General features: G+C 44.9%; 1 protein-coding gene across 1 annotated transcript in view; it reads left to right on the forward strand.

Annotated features, from left to right (window-relative positions):
* Positions 1-22,184, forward strand: part of LOC126416186 (protein expanded) — a 505,339-nt gene that overhangs the window by 373,658 nt on the left and 109,497 nt on the right. The window contains exon 4 of the mRNA XM_050083768.1: positions 5,718-5,817. Within this exon, the coding sequence (XP_049939725.1) occupies positions 5,718-5,817 (100 nt within the window). The remainder of the gene's footprint in view (positions 1-5,717; positions 5,818-22,184) is intronic.

A 22,184-nucleotide genomic window follows, 5' to 3' on the forward strand; every position in this document is an offset into this window, starting at 1 on the left:
TGTGGTCCGGTCACAGGTCGACGGGCACGTGCACCTTCCGCCGACCACTGGCGACAACATCGATGTACTGTGGAGACCTCACGCCCCACGTGTTGAGCAATTCGGCGGTACGTCCACCCGGCCTCCCGCATGCCCACTATACGCCCTCGCTCAAAGTCCGTCAACTGCGCGTACGGTTCACGTCCACGCTGTCGCGGCATGCTACCAGTGTTAAAGACTGCGATGGAGCTCCGTATGCCACGGCAAACTGGCTGACACTGACGGCGGCGGTGCACAAATGCTGCGTAGCTAGCGCCATTCGACGGCCAACACCGCGGTTCCTGGTGTGTCCGCTGTGCCGTGCGTGTGATCATTGCTTGTACAGCCCTCTCGCAGTGTCCGGAGCAAGTATGGAGGGTCTGACACACCGGTGTCAATGTGTTCTTTTTTCCATTTCCAGGAGTGTATCTGAGGTCATCAGTCCCCTAGACTTAGAACTACACTACTGGCCATTAAAATTGCTACACCACGAAGATGACGTGCTTAAGACGCGAATTTTAACCGACAGGAAGAAAATGCTGTGATATGCAAATGATTAGCTTTTCAGAGCATTCACACAAGGTTGGCGCCGGTGGCGACACCTACAACGTGCTGACATGAGGAATGTTTCCAACCGATTTCTCATACACAAACAGCAGTTGACCGGCGTTGCCTGGTGAAACGTTGTTGTGATGCTTCGTGGAAGGAGGAGAAATGCGTACCATCACGTTTCGACTTTGATAAAGGTCGGATTGTAGCCTATCGCGATTGCGGTTTATCGTATCGCGACATTGCTGCTCTCGTTGGTCGAGATCCAATGACTGTTAGCAGAATATGGAATCGGTGGGTTCAGGAGGATAATACGGAACGCCGTGCTGGGTCCCAACGGCCTGGTATCACTAGCAGTCGAGATGACAGGCATCTTATCCGCATGGCTGTAACGGATCGTGTAGCCACGTCTCGATCCCTGAGTCAACAGATGGGGGACGTTTGCAAGACAATAACTATCTGCACCAACAGTTCGACAACGTTAGCAGCAGCATTCACTATTAGCTCGGAGACCATGGCTGCGGTTACCCTTGACGCTGCATCACACACAGGAGCGCCTGCGATGGTGTACTCAACGACGAACCTGGGTGCACGGATGGCAAAACGTCATTTTTTCAAATGAATCCAGGTTCATTTTACAGCATCATGATGGCCGCATCCGTGTTTGGCAACATCGCGGTGAACGCACGTTGGAAGCGTGTATTCTCATCGCCATACTGTCGTATCACCCGGCGTGATGGTATAGGGTGCCATTGGTTACACGTCTCGGTCAGCTCTTGTTCGCATTGACGGCACTTTGAACAGTGGACGTTACATTTCAGATGTGTTACGACCCCTGGCTCTACCCTTCATTCAATCCTTGCGAAACCCTACATTTCAGCATGTTAATGCACGACCGCATGTTGCAAGTCCTGTGTGGGCCTTTCTGGATACAGAAAATGTTCGACTGCTGCCCTGGCCAGCACACTCTCCAGATCTTTCACCAATTGAAAACATCTGGTCAATGGTGGCCGAGCAAGTGGCTCGTCAGAATACGCCAGTCACTACTCTTGATGAACTGTGGTATCGTGTTGAAGCTGCATGGGCAGCTGTACTTGTACACACCATCCAAGCTCTGTTTGACTCAATGCCCAGGCGTATCAAGGCCGTTATAACGGCCAGAGGTGGTTGTTCTGGGTACTGATTTCTCAGGATCTATGCGCCCAAATTGCGTGAAAACGTACTCACTTGTCAGTTCTAGTATAATATATTTGTCCAATGAATACCCATTTATCATCTGCGTTTCTTCTTGGTGTATCAATTTTAATGGCCAGTAGTGTACTGAGACCTAACTAACCTAAGGACATACCACACATCCATGCCCAAGGCAGAATTCGAACCTGCGACCGTAGCAGCAGTGCGGTTCCGGACTGAAGAGCCTAGAACCGCTCGGCCACAGCGGCCGGCTGGACCAGACTGCTCGAATGGACTGCTGCAGGTGTAATTCATTACTGTTTGTCGGTGATATCCACAGAAAATAGATTTTTACCCTAATAGTATTGCAGCTCAGAGTTTAACTGATTATTGACCTCAAGTATAAGGAGACGCCACCGGCTGATTTCTCCGCCTTCCGCACGCCACACACTGGTTTGTGGGCCATAAAGAGCTCAAAGCCCGACGAGCTGCGATAATATTTATACCGTCGGGGCGATCGAGCTGCTATCTGTGAGATCGCGGCCGGCGTCGCCTAATCGTCAGTAAACGCCACCTCTGGCGACAGAGGAATGCGGTTTCCCCGCTGCTCGGGCCTCCCGTCCTCCCGCCGTTCTCTCGGCGCTCCCGCTGACGAAAGCTGATGGCCGTCCCGCGGACGGGCCGCGCCACGCGAGCTTCACGTCTTGCGGTCGGCGCGCATTCCAGCTCCACGCAGCCTCTGTGGCCGACGAGGCCCGTAAAAATCAGTTTGGCTACCTGGAAACTCGTCCCGGGACGGCACGAATGATCTCTGCTCCCGCTGTTTTATTTTCTGTTCCACGCTCTTTTTGTGTCCGTCGGCGGTAGGGTAGGAATGGGGAGGTCGGATTTAAAAATTCCTATCTTTCCCGGCACTGTCGTTTTCCGGCTCTGGCGGTTTTTCCGTGCGCCGACCTGTTTCCTTCGAGCCACGATGCGACGGCTGTAGGCTAAGAAATCTACTCTAACGGCTTACGCCGGTTAATGGTTCACGGTTCACGATTTGCAGGTTGCCTATCTAACGGCTTCCAGTGGCAATAAAAATTTAATGTTCAGTATTTCGCATAATTTCTGGCCGCATTTAAAGCTTTAAAATTCTGCCATAATCTACATATTAAAAGGTACAATCTTGTGTTAAAAATTGAACACAGCAAGACAAAGTTTTACAGTCACAAACTGTATATATGCCTTGATGCGCGCCAAATAACCTGATTATATACATTCAGTATTTGAGAATAAGGACACTTATTAGGCTTGCAACAAACTTTACACTTAATATGAAACCTTTAAGAAGTTATTTCTCGCTGTCACTGCTCCCCCCCCCCCCCCCCCTCATACACATAAAAATTATGAAAAACTTGAGCATCGGGCATGACATTTTAATTTCGTTTCTTCTTTACTAATAATTCTATTCACAACGCATTTTGCAAACGGTAATCACACGTAGCACTGAACATATCTACAAAATTATATCATTTTACGATGCATGTTCAAGAGGGATGACGTCATAAACATTGAGATGTGTGAGAAACTAGGTTTAGCTTAAAACGGACACCAAATTACCCAGACCATACTCATCCAGTGTATGATAATTAGAGCATTAACGACTTCCAACAAACTTTAAACGTAATTCAAACCTTTTCTTAACTTTTCCTCGCTTACACGCGTGACGTCAAATATTTAGCACATTTATGCTAGTCAGAAGTTAGAACTGCTGATATTTTTAAAAATTAGGGGAGTTTAATATGCCGATATTTTTAAAAAATCATTATAGTCTCTCAATATATAGAGAAGATTATCGATATTTCGATATATCGCCTATCAAAATATCGGCTGCACATTGTAAATATACAGCCGGTTTCAAAGCTGTATATATAAGTACTGATTTATTATTAGATGTTATGTACATCAACAAGCTAACAGCCTGCCTATCCCCATTAGAGCGACTAGTGGAAGGAAAAAGTTTGGCGATAACTACTTTGCTAACAATGGTAACTGAATGTAAATGGCATAATAAAAGATGTCTGATGGCTCTGTCATTCAGTTTCGTCATGACTAGTTGATGGTTGGAGACAACATCTTTGTTACAGGTAGTCTGCGAAAACCAGTTCATAGATGTTGGCCGCTAATGAATCATGTATACGATTGGAGTTAACCCTCTCAGCGTCATTTAAAGCCTGAAGACGGTGTAATGGAGTACCGAAAGTTGTAGCCATATAATAAAGACCATCGTAGGGACAACTGTGGGTGTTCCATTTTATCACATACGAGAGCGGCCGAAGTCCCTCAGACCTGCAATCAGAATGATGGACATATATATTGGATTTTCCGGAACACTTCATTTCGACTTACCTGTTTTTTATTCATTTTTTTGCCAACGTTAGCGACCTAGCAGTTGTGTCAAAATTGTGTGGTGAACTTGAACATTGCAGTTTCTGCTGGTAGCGCCGAGCGCTGATTACGACATATCTCCCTCGTCCGTCTCCGCTCAGTGCACAGACCTGTCTCGCAATTTAGATTTTTGTTCATCATTTTCAGCAACTGTTTTCTAAGAATGCCAATGTGAAGAAATAGCACACCAGTTGCGCTCGAAATTGTTTTTTAAGACAACAAATGTGCTATTTATTCACACAAATGGTTCAAATGGCTCGGAGCACTATAGGACTTAACTTCTGAGGTCATCATTCACCTAGAACTCAGAACTACTTAAACCTAACTAACGTAAGGACAACACACACATCCATGCCCGAGGCAGGATTCGAACCTGCGACCGTAGCGGTTTGTTGTCGTCAAACAGCTTGTTCGCCGGCCTAGTTAACGACATTCACCACAATTTTTTGAAGGATTTGTCTAATGCAGTGATAAAAAATTCCTAAATTTCATCGTGTTTTGATATTTTCCGTGATTTTTCATATTGGTCCCATTGATTAGTTAGAAATTGTAATTTCTCAGGTGTTGCGCAAGTGTTAGATGAAGTGCACAGTGTGGGCACGCAGGTGTAGCAAATTTTAGAATTCGTCGTTTACGTATTGTATTCAGACTGAAATTGCTACAAGCGTTCCAGAGTAATGCAGACTTTCCTATGCCATCCTCAAACACCACCGCCTCTCCCTGCAATCCCTGCCCCACCCTTGGGTGCCCTGTCACCAAGATATTTTCTCTAGTCAGTTAAGACAAATGTTTACCAAGCTTGATAGAAATTTCTGGAGGCAAAGGAGACTATGTGCGTTTTTCCTTAGCAGTTTCTCACCCCTACCCGCGTATTAGGTGTGTATCAAACAGTCTTTTATTATTTATTTTTCACAGATTTTAAGTTACACGCATACGTAGTTTGTTCGTAGTTAGGCTTTCCAGAGGTCTTCCCCTTCCCTCATCCCCACTTCCCCCCCCCCCCCCCTCTCTCTGTTTCTCTCCCGAAGGTTGCTTGAGGTCTCAAGTTACCATGATTATCTGAAACTACCCCAGACGTTCTAGAGCTGTACTGGAAACAGGTTTATGAATAAGTAATCAAAATTAAATACTTGAAGATGTCCTCACACAGGCATACATATCCTTTGTCTACAGCATTAAATGGGTCAAATGGCTCTGAGCACTATGGGACTTAACATCTGTGGTCATCAGTCCCCTAGAACTTAGAACAACTTAAACCTAACTAACCTAAGGACATCACACACATCCACGCCCGAGGCAGCATTAAATATCTCACCATATTTTTCTCTTTTAATCCTTTATTCATGGATACTTTTAGCAAAGTATTTATTCTTTATTGTTACTCACTAACTCCACCGTGTAGTTTTTCAGTTAAGAATTATTTTTGGCAGGCCCTATTATGTATTTTACGCATCCGAAAATCTCTTTACACAATAAGTAAGCCTACCGTCAGTTGTTATGAATTGGTCCTAGATGTTAGATGAATGACACCAACGATCTCTTTGCAGGTGAAGTCGAGAGCAAAGGAACTGTACAAGCAGACATGCGCTCACCTGTCCTCTCAGGGAATGCTGGACACAGAACTTTTCGGATTGGCTATCGTTGTTGGTGAGTATTTTCTCAAAATTCATTCCTTATTTGCTTATTGTCCCTTTTAAATTATTATCTACTAACATGAAGAGCAAAGACTGGGATAACTTACTTTTTAAATTTCGAATTTGACAACGCACCCGTGATGTCAATACTAAACTGGAGAGACCACTCCATGAAACCGAGCCATGGCATCTGTCGTCACAGCCGCCATAATACGTCAGTGCCAACCATCACATTCTTTTGAAATAAATTTACTATTTACTAAAACTACGTGACGCTAACTGGGATTAGTTTGCAGTTCACTGTTAATAGTGACTCGTACCTACTAATCCTCCACTCCAAGATCAGTTTTGCAGCTATTCTGCTCTCTTCACAAACGTTAATTTTCGCATTACCACTAAAGATCTACCCAAATCAAACTTCTTAAAAATCTCATTTCTGTACAAGACAGATTAAGCTATCACTTTAAATATTTACGCAACTGAACGACGAGGCAACATACCGACGCAGAATGAGGAAAGCATTGACAAGAGAACTTATTTTTGTATGATTAGCTCGCCGTTCAGGCAATAAATCATTTTAACGTAGCCATCAAATTTGAGCATTATTAATTATTTTTTGGTGGGAACACTTCTCCCTATATCTCTGTAGACGTCAATGGACAACTAAACTGCACAACCATGGTTGCTTTGTATCCTATTAAAAATACTAAATCAAACTAACTACGAATAAAGACTCTTTTTCTTTTCTATGGATCATCTAATAAGTATAGTTACGTTAACAGTTTGCAGACATGAATTTTCGGAAACTATCAAATCTGTAACACAGCATTTCCTTTCTCTATTTCTCTTTTTGTTTCATTGGAGTAAATAATGTATAAAATTAGTCACATACTGGCAAATATGTTTTGCTTGTCTGATCGATAAATGATCGGGAAAACAGAATGAACTCAATGCGTCATCCTCTTTCGGCAGCTGTTTATCAGCTTCTGGTCTTAGCATGCAGAGGACTTTTGCAAAATCATCACTGAAAAGGACCCTGTGTTTCGGTAGTGTCGAGTTGTCCCTGCTTGCACTCATTTCTTTAGAAATTCTGGTCACGAATCTAAAAGCATTTTACATGTCCTAGCAGCGTTAATTGTGTTTATGGAACGTAAGCTGTTTACAGTCATACACCGTCAGTGAACCAGCCCGAAAGGTTTCTGGACTGATTTAATAAAAAAAAAAGAGAAAACTGGAAATTGTGGTTTTATTGCCTCAGGTGCTCTACATAGTGTCAACTCCCACTTGAGTACAACGTACAGAACGTTCATATAGCCATGTGAAACTGTCAGAAGAGCCCTTCTTTGGAATGTTGTTCAACTCACGCGCGACACTGGCGTGAATGTCGGTTGTGTCATTAAAGAGACCTCAACCCTGCCCTCCGCTGAGCTCTCGCTTGATGACACCACAGCGGTGGTTTGTGGTCTACATTTACATCTACATCTACATCTACATGGATACGCTGCAAATCTCATTTAAGTGCCTGGCAGAGGATTCATCGAACCACCTTCACAATTCTCTATTATTCCAATCTCGTATAGCGCGCGGAAAGAATGAATAAGCCACATCTGGTCTACACTTACATTATTAATTTGGAATGAGTGGAGATTGTCTCTCAGGAAGGCGTCAAGTGAATGGGTATATTTTCGCTTATTTTTCGAGGATTTGGGGATTACAATATTCAGTTTCGCTACGTCAACCCTGTGTTCACTAATCCCTGAATCGGTTTTTATACTCGTTATTAACTCAGGATTATTTGTTGCTAAGAGGTCAAGTGTGTTTTCAAAATCCTTTACTATTCGCATGGGCTCATGAACTAACTAACTGCTCGAAATAATTTTCAGAGAATGCGTTTAGAACAATTTCGAATGATATTTTACGCGTACCTCCGGAATTAGACATGTATTTTCGCCAGCATATTGAGGGTAAATTAAAGTCACCACCGACTATTGTCGTATGATAATCAATGAAATCAAACTCAGTGGCCAGTGGGATGCACGCTTCATTGCATCTGGCTCGGCGCTGTCCTTGAAGTAACCGATTTGTAAGAATTCTTTGTGTTAGTGCTGTGGCATCTGCTGCTCAAATTGCTGCTGTAGATGCAGTACGATGCGCGAGAGCCATGCGCCGAATGCGATGGTGTTCCCTCTCGATAGTGTCACGTGACCGTGCAGAGCCCGGTATTCTTGCGACTGTACATTCTCGTGACCACCGCCGCCAGCAATCACGTATTTCTGCAATATCACAGAAGGAACACCCAGCGTGTCGTAGCCACGAACCCATTCAAACTCAGTTCGGTGTTGATGATGGCGTCTTTTGTCGCCTTGAAGGCATTCTTGGGTTGGGTTGGATTGTTTCGGGGGAGGAGACCAGACAGCGAGGTCATCGGTCTCATCGGATTAGGGAAGGTCAGGGAAGGAAGTCGGCCGTGCCCTTCCAAAGGAACCATCCCGGCATTTGCGATTTAGGGAAATCACTGAAAACCTAAATCAGGATGGCCGGAGCGAGCATTCTTGGCTAACATCAACTCACCATGTCCAATCTCAAAGGTATCCAACTCTCATGACCGTTACAGCGCGTATTTAATACAATCCTGAATGAGATTTTCGTTCTGCAGCGGAGTGTGCGCTGATATGAAACTTCCTGGCAAATTAAAACTGTGTGCCGGACCGAGACTCGAACTCGGGACCTTTGCCTTTCGCGGGCAAGTGCTCTACCAACTGAGCTACCCAAGCACGACTCACGCCCCGTCCTCACAGCTTTACTTCTGCCAGTACCTCGCCTCCTACCTTCCAAACTTTACAGAAGCTCTCCTGCGAAACTTGCAGAACTAGCACTCCTGAAAGAAAGGATACTGCGGAGACATGGCTTAGCCACAGCCTGGGGGATGTTTCCAGAATGAGATTTCGCTGCGCTGCAGAGTGAAAATCTCATTCTGGAAAACCGAGCGAGGTGGCGCAGTGGTTAGCACACTGGACTCGCATTCGGGAGGACGACGGTTAAATCCCGTCTCCAGCCATCCTGATTTAGGTTTTCCGTGATTTCCCTAAATCGTTTCAGGCAAATGCCGGGATGGTTCCTTTGAAAGGGCACGGCCGATTTCCTTCCCAATCCTTCCCTAACCCGAGCTTGCGCTCCGTCTCTAATGACCTCGTTGTCGACGGGACGTTAAACACTAACCACCACCACCACCATTCTGGAAACATCCCCCAGGCTGCGGCTAATCCATGTCTCCGCAGTATCCTTTCTTTCAGGAGTGCTAGTTCTGCAAGTTTCGCAGGAGAGCTTCTGTAAAGTTTGGAAGGTAGGAGGCGAGGTACTGGCAGAAGTAAAGCTGTGAGGACGGGGCGTGAGTCGTGCTTGGGTAGCTCAGTTGGTAGAGCACTTGCCCGTGAAAGGTCCTGAGTTCGAGTCTCGGTCCGGCACACAGTTTTAATTTGCCAGGAAGTTTAATACAATCCTGTTTTGCATCCTCACGCGACCGGCACAAAATTTGAATACGCATCATTTTTCAGACTTAGAAATACGCCTACCAAATTTAGTTTTGTAACACAACTCCTTTACCATGTTGCAGTTTTTCTCTGTCAGTATATTTATCATATTCACACATAGTTGTACACAAATTTCGGCTACGTCTGTAGCGAATTTCGCGTTGCTGTTTCGTTTTCACGCAGCTAATTGTTTTTGACATCATATTTCCCGAACTATGTTCCACCCGCCAGGGTAGCCGAGAGCGCTAACGCGCTGCTTCCTGGACTCGAGTAGGCCCGCCGGCCAGCCTGCATGTGGTTTTTAGGCGGTTTTCCACATCCCGCTAGGTGAATACCGGACTGGTCCCCACGTTCCGCCTCAGTTACACGCGTCGCAGACGTTTGCAACACGTCCGCACTATTTCACGATTTCCACTAGATGCAGACAGTTGGGGTACACTGATTCCGTCCTGTGGGGTACGGGATGGCGGCAGGAAGTGCATCCGGCCATCCCTAAAAACTAGCATTGCCAAATCCGTTGTAACCACGCCGACTATCGCTGCGGGACTATGGCGTAAGCGAAAGAAAGAAAGATTTCCTGAACTATGTTCTGTACAATGATATAATCTGGTAGGTACATCCAATGGTATATGAAGCATTTAGTCTGAGAAATCCATTGCGAATAGAATTAGCAGCAAAGGAGGAATAAATTAAAACGTCATGCGTGATGCGACCATTTTTCACACTGCACAGTGTTTATGGCGTCATATCTCCTGAACTACGTGTCATCCAATGACATAATGTTGCAGATACATTCAGTGCTATATGTGGGTACTGTCTGCAAACGAATACAGTCAGTAGTAAAGAAGTTAAAACGTCGTGTCTGGTGCGGCAGTTTTACTGCATCGACTGCGAAAATGTAAGCGACGCACTCTTTTCCTTCCATCATTCTGTGGGGCTTCTCAGCGATATAAAGTTTGTTGCAAGTCACTAAGTACTCTTATTCTCAACTATTGGATGAATAAAATCCGGGTTTCGTGCGTCGTGGGCTCTACCTCTTTCTCACCCCCGCCCCTTTGATAAGCAGGTAGTTCTTAACCCCTCACAGCGATTCTTTCCAGACAGTAAGTGATAAACGTACCAAGCTTCGTTGGAATCAGTCGAGTGGTTCACGAAGAGGTGTTCAACATGCACACATACATACAGGGTAACAATTATTGAACTATCAAAAAACGTAAATTAATAACAAAATACCGCGTGCGTACACTTGATTCAGCACGTAAACGTCACTACAGATATTCAGATTTAGGTTACGACATGTTCGACATGCCTGCCATCCTTGGCGATGGTGTAGCGCAGACGAATAGCGAACTTCTGCATGACCCGCTGAAGTGTCGGAATATCGATGCTGTCGGTAATCTCCTGAATGGCTGTTTTGAGCTCAACAGTGGTTTTGGGGTTATTGCTGTACAGCTGGTCTTTAATATAGCCACATAAAAAGGAGTCGCTGTTCATAAGAGACCTTCATCCCCTCGTACTGTTACGGATTTATGGACAGCCCTGCAGGATTCATGGTGTCAGTTCCCTCCAGCACTACTTCAGGCATTGGTCGAGCCCGCGCCACGTCGTGTTGCGGCTCTTCTGCTTGCTCGAGGGGGCCCTACACGATATTAGGCAGGTGTATCTGTTTCTTTGGCTCTTCAGTGTATAAACAGAAATGTACTTACTTAAAAGCAGCACAAAGTGCACATGCCCAAGTGAAGTTAAAAGGCAGCACATTTGCCGTGGACTGCTCATCAGAGTGAGTATAGAAAAGTGACCACGCTAAAACCACCTTTCAAATGCGCCTGACGTAAGTCAACCGTATGTTGCGAGAGTCGTCGAGGGCCTAGAGTCTAAATAAACAGAAACAGAGCCGGATTAGAGGCTATGCGAAGGCCAGGATCTACGTTACTACGTCCCCGACGGAGTAATTGGTATGTGGTAGACGTTGCGGTCGCCTCGTTTTTCAGACGTTTAGTCGCTTGGTTACGGGTACTTGAACAGTGCTTTCATTTGCTACGGTTATGTCAATTTGCGTGTTGCGTTTCAATGATATTGCTATACAAACTTGCCACTGACTGGTCTTCCGTAAGAGTAGCTTCTTAGGCTTAGCTGTACTTGGTAGCTCCTGGTCTTCGTTTAGTCTCAAATCAGGCTCTGTTCGGGTTTATTTGTACTCTAGGGCCTCCCCGACGCTTGCAAGATATGGTTGATTTAGCTCAGGCACGTTTGAAAGGTGGTTTTAGCGAGGTCACTTTTCCATAATCCATTTGATGAGCCGTACACATCAGATGTGCTGTCTTTTAACTTAACTTGGACATGTACACTTTTTACTAATGTTAGGTGTGTTCGCTGTTGTCTGTATATTTTGTCATTATTTCCCTTGGTACTACTGGTAGCGTTTTCGTGGGTCTTACTGTTCAGACATATGGTTTCATTTCTAGTATACAGTTGCACATGAAGATGGGGTTGAGACGCCGAAACTAGGTGGTGTAAGATTAGAGTAATAAAAAATTTTTACAACTGTGGCGGAAGTTTCAATTATGATCAATTTACATAACAGTTGTGGACGTCCCACTTAAAGAAACTTATGTTAGCTTTAGAGAGACTGGAATGTCCTTGATGGATTTTTTACTCAGATTTCAGCCAATTTCTTACTACATAAATACTCTGCAAGCTCAGCTCGGTCCTATACTGCGAGGAATTTTTGCATTTTGATTGTTTTTTCCTTAGTTCAATTTTGAGGCCAAGAAACATGTATTCATCGACAGTTTCTATAACTTGGTTACCAATTGTAAGTGGTTAACTGTCTGGGCATAGTATTTTTGTGTCATTGATGTTCATCTTATAAGTTCTTTTCGAGATACTATCCATTCTCTTCGATTGTTCTTCCAAGCCATTTGTCGTCTGTGGCAGAATTACATTGTCGACGTCAACCTCAACGTTTTTATTTCATCTCCCTCAACTTCGTTTTTATACTGCACCGAATGATTGTAATAAGCTGTGGTAGTCAACCTGGTCCCTACCGTCTACTGATGGGTGCTCCAGCTTCCATGGCGAGGAGTAGGTGGTGGGGTTTTTAAAAACATTTTATTACGTTTTTATATGAAATTGACATAGAGTATTTGGTAAAAATGTTATTGTATGCTTTAACTTGCAGTAACTCTGTTTTATAATTTTTATAGAATAAAGCTACTTCCCTATTTTGTTAATGACAAGTACTGTTGAGCTGGTGGGCAGTTAGAAAATTTTACTACTAATAGAGGTACAAAAGTGGGCGGCAGGAAAAACAGGTTGACCACTTCTGGTCAAGGAAAACGGAATTTACCTCATTCCAGCACTTTGATTACAGCCTGTAAAAGTGAGCTAAACAGCACGCTACGTAATGAGTTAGAGTGTAGCTGAACTCGCAACGTGCCCCTGACACACTTCACGGCACAGTAACCAACTGTGTGAGAGGTGAACGCAGTTAATGCCGCCGGTGTTCGACCGGGGGACCTCGGCGTCCTCAGCAGCGTTGTCCAACGGCCAGCTTCCGTGGCTGTCCTCAGTAAAGGCGACACGACACGACGTGACACGTATAACTCAACCCTTCCTTTCCACTTTCGCCTTTCGTACGGACGGCGGCTTCCCAGAAGTCAGCTGTCGCCGGCCACGGCCGCAGCAGCGCGCGGGACACTTGCGGCGGCGGCCGCGCGCGGCGCCACCGTCGCCCGGCGGTGGCCGCGCAGCCGACTACCTCGCTACCGGAGTTACTCCATTACCCGACACGAATTAGTCCGAGCCGGGGGCCCCCTCCCCGCGCGCGCCTGCCGTCCCGCCCACCAAACAATGTATTAAATCTAAATAATTCCGATCTCCCGAATTGATAAATGATCGTACGTTAGGAATAATGAAGCGGGCATTCTCCGGCGCCGCTCCGCGCCGGGCCCGGCGTGCCCCCGGGGCAGCCCCGTTTCCGTCCTTTTTTACTGTTTTACTCGCCCCTCCTCCGCCTCCCTCTCCTCCTCCTCCTCCTCTTGCTCCTCATCCCATCCCATCCCGTCCCGTCCCGCTGTGCTGTTGTACGTGCCTGGAAGAGATGTTGGGGCCCGGGCAGCTGAACATTCCTCGTGGTGTAACCAGGTAGCCAGGTATAAGCCGGGCCGCGTCTTCGATTCATCACGCCAGCCGGCTGGGCTCGTCCGCTCCGTGCCGCCTGCCAGCTATCTTTTGTTTCTTTAGGCGCCACGACTTGCCGGCGGAACCACATTGTGTTAGGCAGAATTCACGGTTTTTGCGAATGGCTAATTTCTCCTTCAAACTACGTTTACCTGAACAACTTTACTCGTGCGCCCTCACGCCAGACAAGCGCATGATACACTGCTAGAGCGGGAACACAGCATACAGGCTTAACATAATCATGACATTTTGCGAATGACTAATTCCTCTTCGAAATTACAGTAATTGAACAATCGTACTCATAGGGTCGTAAGGCAGACAAGTTCGTGATACATCGACTACCAGAGCGGAAAGACATCAAAATAATTCACTATATTAATGAATATTGTGAATGCTTGGCGTCTGCTCTCTCGGATATGCCCGAAAAAAAAGTGACACCGCGCGGAATCCGCAGCTGCGATACATTTGCTGTATAGGGACTGCGGATAGGTAATGCTAGGTGAGAGCGTGGGTCGGCCGGGAGCATGCCGATATAGTTGCGGTAAACGCTGTGTCCGGGTGGTGCAGTGGTTAACGCAATTGCCTAGTAAATTGGAGATCCCGGGTTCGAATCCCTATCCGGCACACATTGGCACTCGCCGCTGCTGATACCACATAAAGTCCCGATGCAGCTGGCATCAATTGTCCCCTCCCATTCCTTTCTTCCCCATCCACCTTCACTTTATATAATTTTGAGAATTTCTTAGGATAATTTCTTAAGCCAGAACAGGACATGATACATTGACCAGAACAGGACATTACACATTGACTGCTAGAGCGGTAAGACATCATAGAGGCTTAACACAATGCATGGCTTTTGCGAATGACTAATTTCTTTTCGAAACTACGAATAATTGAACAATCGTGCTTGTAGGATCTCACATGGTACAAGCTCATTATACACACATCAAAAAAGGTTTTGCATCACCCCGGTTCCAAGAGCTCCTTAAGATAGACGTTGACTGTGAATATTGCCTCTTTGACTGTTCAGAGATGTCAGTAAACCCGCCCAAAGATGTAAAGAACCATGCATGAGCAGCGCCTATTACACGGAGGGAGTTAAATTTCTCTCTCTCTCACTTTAACTACCAACATTCTTTTCAATCTAACCTGCACATCTGCTACAACCAAGTTGTGGTCAGAGTATAAGCCTTGGCATTTCTGTTGCACGTCCGGAATCTACTCTGTATTAGTATGTAATCGATCTGGTATCTGCTATCGTCTATATTCGATGTCCATGTGTACCGTCTTCTTTTGTGATGTTCAAAAATCGTGATTCCAACTACCAATAGGTTTTCCTTACAAAATCTGACCATTCTCGCACCTCTTTCGTTTCTGTTACCCAACCCAAGCTTTCTAACCACATTTCCGTCTTTCCCCATACCAACCACCGCGTTCCAATCTCCCATTACTATGATGCACGCCTTTTTCTTCTCTCTCTCCAACAGTGATTCAATTCTGCTGTAGCACTCTTCAGTCTCATTGTCGCTGTCTTGGCTGGCTGGGATGTAGGCCTGTATCAAAACTACATCTTTCTTGTGACCTTTCAACCTCGGCATCATCAATCTGCAATTTATGTATTCCACGTTCATTAGCATGGTTTTTACCTCCTTCTTTACCATGATAACTACACCATTCATTCCGTTTTTTTCCTCCTCCTCCTGAATAAAATAGTTTGTAGTCACCACTCTGTAACACACCATCGCCCCCCCCCCCCCCCCCAATCTCACCTCGCACATTCCAAGAATATCTATATTGTTGTGCTCCATCTCTTTTTCGCATTTTCCAATTTACCAGATTGTAAGAGTGTGCGAAAGGTCAATGTGCCAATCCTTAGCTTTTCCTCTTCCTCTTTCCATTTCTTTTTCTTTATCTTGACACTTCCAATTAGCCTCAATGTACTCCCCTTCCGTAGACTCGATTGAGGGGATGTTTTACCTCCGGAATCATTATTTTGCACACAGAGTGCCATGTCAAGTTCGCCTTGGTAATAGTAATATGGTAGCTTACCGTTGCTTTCCACATATGATACCAGCCGGCCACTCTGGGTCAGACGCTGTTTGCATTCGCCCACTCTTGAGTCAGACACTGCAGCTGCCTGTTGGTCCGCGGGAGGTATTTGATTTCCCTCCTACCACTCATATCTGAGAGGCGTTCCCCGATCTGCCACCTGGGGACGCGCCCTCTAGGGGTTTCAGGCTCCCCCGAGGGGCTCTTACCTCAGTCAGACTCATGGTATATTGTCCACCAGGGCGAGAAGACTTAATACAGACGCAAAGAATGCTCATTTCCATCTCCTATTGCGAAATAGAATGCTGTCTTGGAGAAATTAACCACCAGCGACAGTATTTTCGAAATACAGAAGTGCGTTACAAATGCCGGTTCTAGAACATCCTGATGTTGGTAATCTAAGAACTACTCACTGGACCACGCGACGTATAACATGAGGAATTTTTAGCCCTATAACTTTCATTCTCTCACAGTTAGCTCTTTTCCACTCGTCAGATCCACTTGTTCAGATCATCTTGGGCTTTTATGACAGCCTAACTGCCTGAACATAAATTTCCTGCCCAGCTGTTTTCCTGTCCTGTATAAAAAGTTGTGCTTTTCGTGCTTTTTTTTGAAGTCTTCTTTTGCTGCATCGATTTGTGTTTCTATTTTTCCTTTACTGCGAGTGTCTAAAATTCTTCAACCTATCTACTTAAAGTGGTTGGTCCCAGTCTTTCAGAATGCCCACAGAATTTTAATCTGCGTTATTTCATATCCGAATTCATATTGGTGCAATTTCCAGTTTATTTATTTGCTCTTAGCCTGTACGTTCCTTCTACAGTATGTATGAGTTTGACAAAAATATGGACACACCGCAAGAAATTCTTGCTTGAACATAAATGCAGCTGTTAGCCAAACCTGCAGGTTACGCTGTTGTGTTTGCCCACAAACGGTACCTCTGCGATGTTCTCAATACGTTGCAAATGTCAGTCGCGGTCTGAACAATGTTCTGTGCGGTTTTCAGTGCATTATGTCGGAGCTAAGTGAATTCGAACTTGGGCAAGTTGTTAGTGCTGGCATATTGGGTGCATCCGCATGCGAGATAGCCGAAGTCTTCTGTGTTTTAAGAGGCATCGCATCGAAGATTTATAGAGGAAATCGGAAAAACGACATCCGCTAACTCACAATGAGGGCGAAAGCGTATGTTGTGGTATCGTGACGGACTATCATTGAAGAGGACTGTGTCGAAAAATAAGAGGATGACAGTTGCAAAAGTCACTGCGGAACTGAATGTCGCACTGGTGAACCCTGTCAGTACCGAAACAACACGAAGCGAGCTTCAGAAGCAGCGAACTGCAGGGCGACCTAAAATTCCACAACTACTGATCAGTGATGCAAATGTCCGTAACATGGTAACGTGATGCCGAAGCCATAAATCCTGGACTACGAAACAATTGAAGAAAGTCATTTGGTCGGAGCCGGCCGCTGTGACCGAGCGGTTCTAGGCGCTTCAGTCTGGAACCACGTGGCTGCTACGGTCGCAGGTTCGAATCCTACCTCTGGCATGGATGTGTGTGATGTTCTTGGGTTAGTTAGGTTTAAATAGTTCTAAGTCTAGGGGACTGACGATCTCAGATGTTAAGCTCCATAGTGCTCAGAGCCATTTGAACCATTTGAATCATTTGGTCGGATGAGTTTTGTTGCATAGTGTTTCAAAACCCTGTCGAGTTTACGTCCAAAGAGTGAAAAATGGTGGATGCTGGTGATGACTTCGGCAGCCATATCGTGGTATTCCATTGACCCTATTGTTACTCTGCAATTTCGCATTACTGCCAAGGATTATGTAACCTTGTGGAGTGACCAGATTTTGCACTATTTTATGTTTCACCAACAATTGCAGTGAATTTGTGGACCAGACCTTGTCCTTTCAGAATAGAGATTTAGAGTCTATTATCGTTATCACTTTCTAAAAGAAAAGTCGTTTCTAAAAGAAAAGTAATGACCATCATGAATGTAACATAAGACAAAAAAACAACCGCTTCAAGAGGTTAAGTTAATGCACACAGGAGTCAGATACGTTGATACACATTTTGTATCCAACAAAGTGAAGGATCACGTTAAAAGTAGTTTAGATAATGTACTGTAATTTAAAACTAAATTAAAGGATATTTTAATCTAGCATCATGACGGAGGGCGGAACGTGGGCCCCATATCGATAATGTATTTCGTAATGTTAAGACCTTTCATCTTATTGCACTTAAATTATATTCATTGTACATCGTTGCTCTCCGTTCAGTGCATGGAGTATGAGCAATGAATGTAATATAATGACGTGCCACAGGTCCCTGATGGGGAAGTCAGTTAACCATTTGTCCCATACGTCATCTGCACGAATTTCATCGTAATGATGTGGGATGAGTCAGTTTACAGGCTATTTATTTTCTTTTGTATCATTGTTGGAAAGACTAGAAGTAAAAAAAGTTAAAACCAAATATGAAGCGAGATTAGCTACATAGCAACGAAGTCGGTCCTCTGTGGTTGTGGGCTTCCTTTTATGATTTTTTTCTGGCCCAGTTAGGACTGATTGTGTTCGTAGCTCACTTATTCCTCATATACTGAGTTTCGGATGCGTACCTTCGGAGTGAGACAGCGACGGCTATTCGCTCCAAAGAGGACTGATACACACGTAAGCCCAGAGAAAATGGGAAAAGTTGGAAATGGAAATGTTGTGTGGCTAGGGCCTCTCGTTGGGTAGACCGGTCGCCTGGTGCAAGATTTTTGAGTTGACGCCACTTCGGCGACTTGCGTGTCGATGGGGATGTGATGTTGGTGATTAGGACAACACAGCACCCAGTCCCTGAGGAGAGACAATCTCCGACCCAGCCGGGAATCGAACCCGGGTCCGTTGGTACGACATTCCGTCGCGCTGACCACTCAGCTACCGGGGGCGGACCTGCGAAAAGTTAACCACATATGACTGCAAGCGTGAAATTAGTCTATAATAGACGGAATTACCCAGTGGGTTTAATAAAAATTACCATATTAATAAGTCGGTGGCCGTTGTGGTCTAACGGGTAGATCACCAGACTTCCGCCATGGAGGCCGTGTGTTCAGTCCTGGACAGGGATGGGGATTTTCCCTCGTTCCAGCCCCTGCAAGAGATCAGCTTGCTATCAAGTGAATACCTAGGAATTTTCCCGGAGCTAAAAGACGGGCTGGGCAATGGGCTCGCCACCCCCCCCCCCCTTTCTAGTGCCGTGGCGGAGGAGGACTGAACTCTACTTGGAGTCAGGCCAATAGCCCGGTCACGAGCTTGTGCCAAATAAATTACCTTTATATAAGTAACTCATGTTAGAAATGAAACACAGGTTTAATAACAAAGCAAGCATATACTCCTTCTGTACTACACATGCAAGCAGTGTTTAAATATTCCTCTGTAGGACAGGAGTTGTCAGAACATGTAGTTTCAGATTACATTTAAGAATTGTTTTATTGCCTCCCAGATGGTTGTGTTATTCAGCAAATTATCAAGGATTTTTGTGCGTGGGCACTGAGTTCCTTCCTGGGATATTGACAGCAATGAGTTACGAAGGTCATTTTCCCTAAGTTATAGCTGTGGACATTATTCGTGTTTTGCGACTGTAAGTCGCATCATAGAAATAAATGGTATATAAACTAAAAGTACTGATTGCAGCATACAGCTGTTCATCAAGGCACTATACGACAATACGTGTTTTATACGATGGTTTAATGCGAAATTAACGGTAAAGGTCGTCTGTATTTCCTTCGATATGTAGCGAAGATGAAACGTAACTGTTCTCGATGCTAAACAAATAAGCAACAAATTTTAATGAAACTGGTATCTTATAAAGTGTTAAGTGCTGCAGGTTTCTGTTTGACCATGTTGTTTATGTTCCTTACTGGCGCTTTATTATGGTCCTGTTCAATCGTTTCCTGGGATGACACCTTCATTTCATACAGGGTCTTCTTAGCCCAGACAGAGGTATTGCCGCTACAATGGAAGACTCGCAGACAACGTCGTATGGTGTAGTGAATAGCCGCTAACACTGAGTAATCTAAGGGGTACGATAAGGTTCAGTAGAAAACGTCACGGACATCCACACTTGAAAAACAGCTGTAAGCTAAAATACAGCTTTCAGGGCGACAGGTTCGTTGTTTACAACTAAGAGGAAGTGCAGATTTGTAAAGGAAAAGAGAACGAGGAATCCATTCAAAACCCAAAAGTCATAGAAGATACCAACCTTCATGGGAGCAACTGACTCGAATATTGGAGCGGAGAATTGCCTTTCAAATTATTATATCGCTGGTGGGTTCAAATGGCTCTGAGCACTATGGGACTTGACATCTTAGGTCATCAGTCCCCTAGAACTTAGAACTACTTAAACCTAACTAACCTAAGGACATCACACACATCCATGCCCGAGGCAGGATTCGAACCTGCGACCGTAGCAGTCCCGCGGTTCCGGACTGAAGCGCCTAGAACCGCACGGCCACTGCGGCCGGCTCGCTGGGGCGGGGGGGGGGGGGGGGCAGTATAGGTTTTTATCGCAGAATTCGTAATAACCGAACTGTCCTGTGTGTTATATTCAAAACGACCCTTGACGTCTCAGGGAGTAATATGATGTGACATTGTTGATACTAATCAGTATGTTGAAACCTAGCAGCTCTATGGGTGTGATCGTTCGAAGCTGTCTGAGGCCACCTACAGAGATGAAGACTGACGCGTAGGAAAAAGGCAGAATGTTGGTTTGTTGGAACAATTCTGAGAAACTCTAGTACGTCTAAGAGGAAGGAACTTTCATAGACTAATCCTTCAATGTGTATAGTAAGTGGGTTACGTGTCGGGCGGAAATGCCTGGAGAGAAGGTTTTCAGAGACAGTAAAAACTGTGCGCAGAAAAATCGTTTTCTTTAATCAGAAAAAGACTCACACAGCCCTGAATGAGAAGGAACGTTGTGCCTTATACTACAAGCCTTTTTAATTTCTGTCTTCCTCGACATGACGCTCCAGTACAAGTATCAATTGCAAATTGGCGGCCGGCCGTTGTGGCCGAGCGGTTCTAGGCACTTCAGTCTGGAACCGCGCGACCGCTACGGTCGCAGGTTCGAATCCTGCCTCGGACATGGATGTGTGTGATGTCCTTAGGTTAGTTAGGTTTAAGTAGTTCTAAGTTCTAGGGGACTGATGACCTCAGATGTTAAGTCCCATAGTGCTCAGAACCATTTTGCAAATTGGCATAAGCCGCATGTGCACACAGCAGAATATGTTGTTACCATTGTGTGTGAATAAGGAGGAAAGAAAATTATTGTAGCGCTAGATGTTCCCCGACGCGAACGGTAGCGGATATATGGAGGTGTAGAACCTGTATCTCACACTATTGAAACTGCTCATGGACATACCGCTCATTTCGACATGGCAATATGTAAAAACTTTTCACCCAGAGGCTAAATAAACTTTGCGGAAGCTAAACATACTTTGCAAGAGACTCAATATACCTTGCTTACTATAAATTACGTAACAGAAAGAGCAAAAATTTCATAGTGTTCAAACTTAAAATAGACTGAAACCATAATAAAACCTGAAAGTATTGAGATACAAGGGCTTCAGGGTTTAAAGTTCAACATTTAGCTGAATCCTTTTGCTGTAGTCCTCACCGACCGGTTGTAAAAAAATATTTAAGATAGTAGTACTAATGTGAGCAGTATCCATCGCTGCTGTGAACTGAGTTTATGTGCACATGCTGTCGCCTTTGACATAGTTCTCTTCGGTATTTGCGCTGCGCAATAAAATTTAATTATACCATTCTTTTGGGTTACTGCGCTACATATAACGGATCACTAACGAAACTATTCCATGACACATAAATTCATCATTTTGAAGGAAATTCCTTCCCGACTGTTAGTCTGTGTTTTTTCACACGAAAATAATACAGTGTGATACAGAAAGAGAGTTCCCCCGCTGTTAATTACAGACAAAGTATGAAAGACAGAAACACATTGCGCGTGTCACTGTATAGAGAGAGGTTCAAAGTTTTATGTTCGCACACGCGCACTATGTCATACACTCGACATGAGCACTGTACGTTGCTCGAGAAACATCTAAAAAGTAATCCATTTTATTCCACACAGAAATCAACAGGTCTCTGTTTATTGAATCGACAGCTCTTGCAGAGGGTCTGCCATAGAGGGACAAAGACTGTCTTTTATGTAGCGGCCAGCAGCTGTGACCGAGCGGTTCTAGGCACTTCAATCCGGAAACGCGCTGCTGCTACGGTCGCAGGTTCGAATCCTGCCTCGGGTATGGATGTGTGTGATGTCCTTAGGTTATTTAGGTTTAAGTGGTTCTAAGTTCTAGGGGACTGATGACCTCAGATGTTAAGTCCCATAGTGCTCAGAGCCATTTGAACCATTTTTTTGTAGCAAACAAAACAAAATCGCAAGCCGTGAGGTCTGGTGACCTGGGTGACCAAAAGAAATAAAAAGATCTTGTTGTCCCCCTCTTCCAGCCCAACGTTGTGAGACGGTGTTGTTAAGATAGCGCCGCACCGCAAGTTGAAAGTGAGGCGGCGCGCCGTCATGTATAAAAATCATACCATTGGAATTTTCGTGAAGTTGAAGAA

Source organism: Schistocerca serialis, chromosome 8 (genome assembly GCF_023864345.2).
Source record: "Schistocerca serialis cubense isolate TAMUIC-IGC-003099 chromosome 8, iqSchSeri2.2, whole genome shotgun sequence".
NCBI lineage: Eukaryota > Metazoa > Arthropoda > Insecta > Orthoptera > Acrididae > Schistocerca > Schistocerca serialis.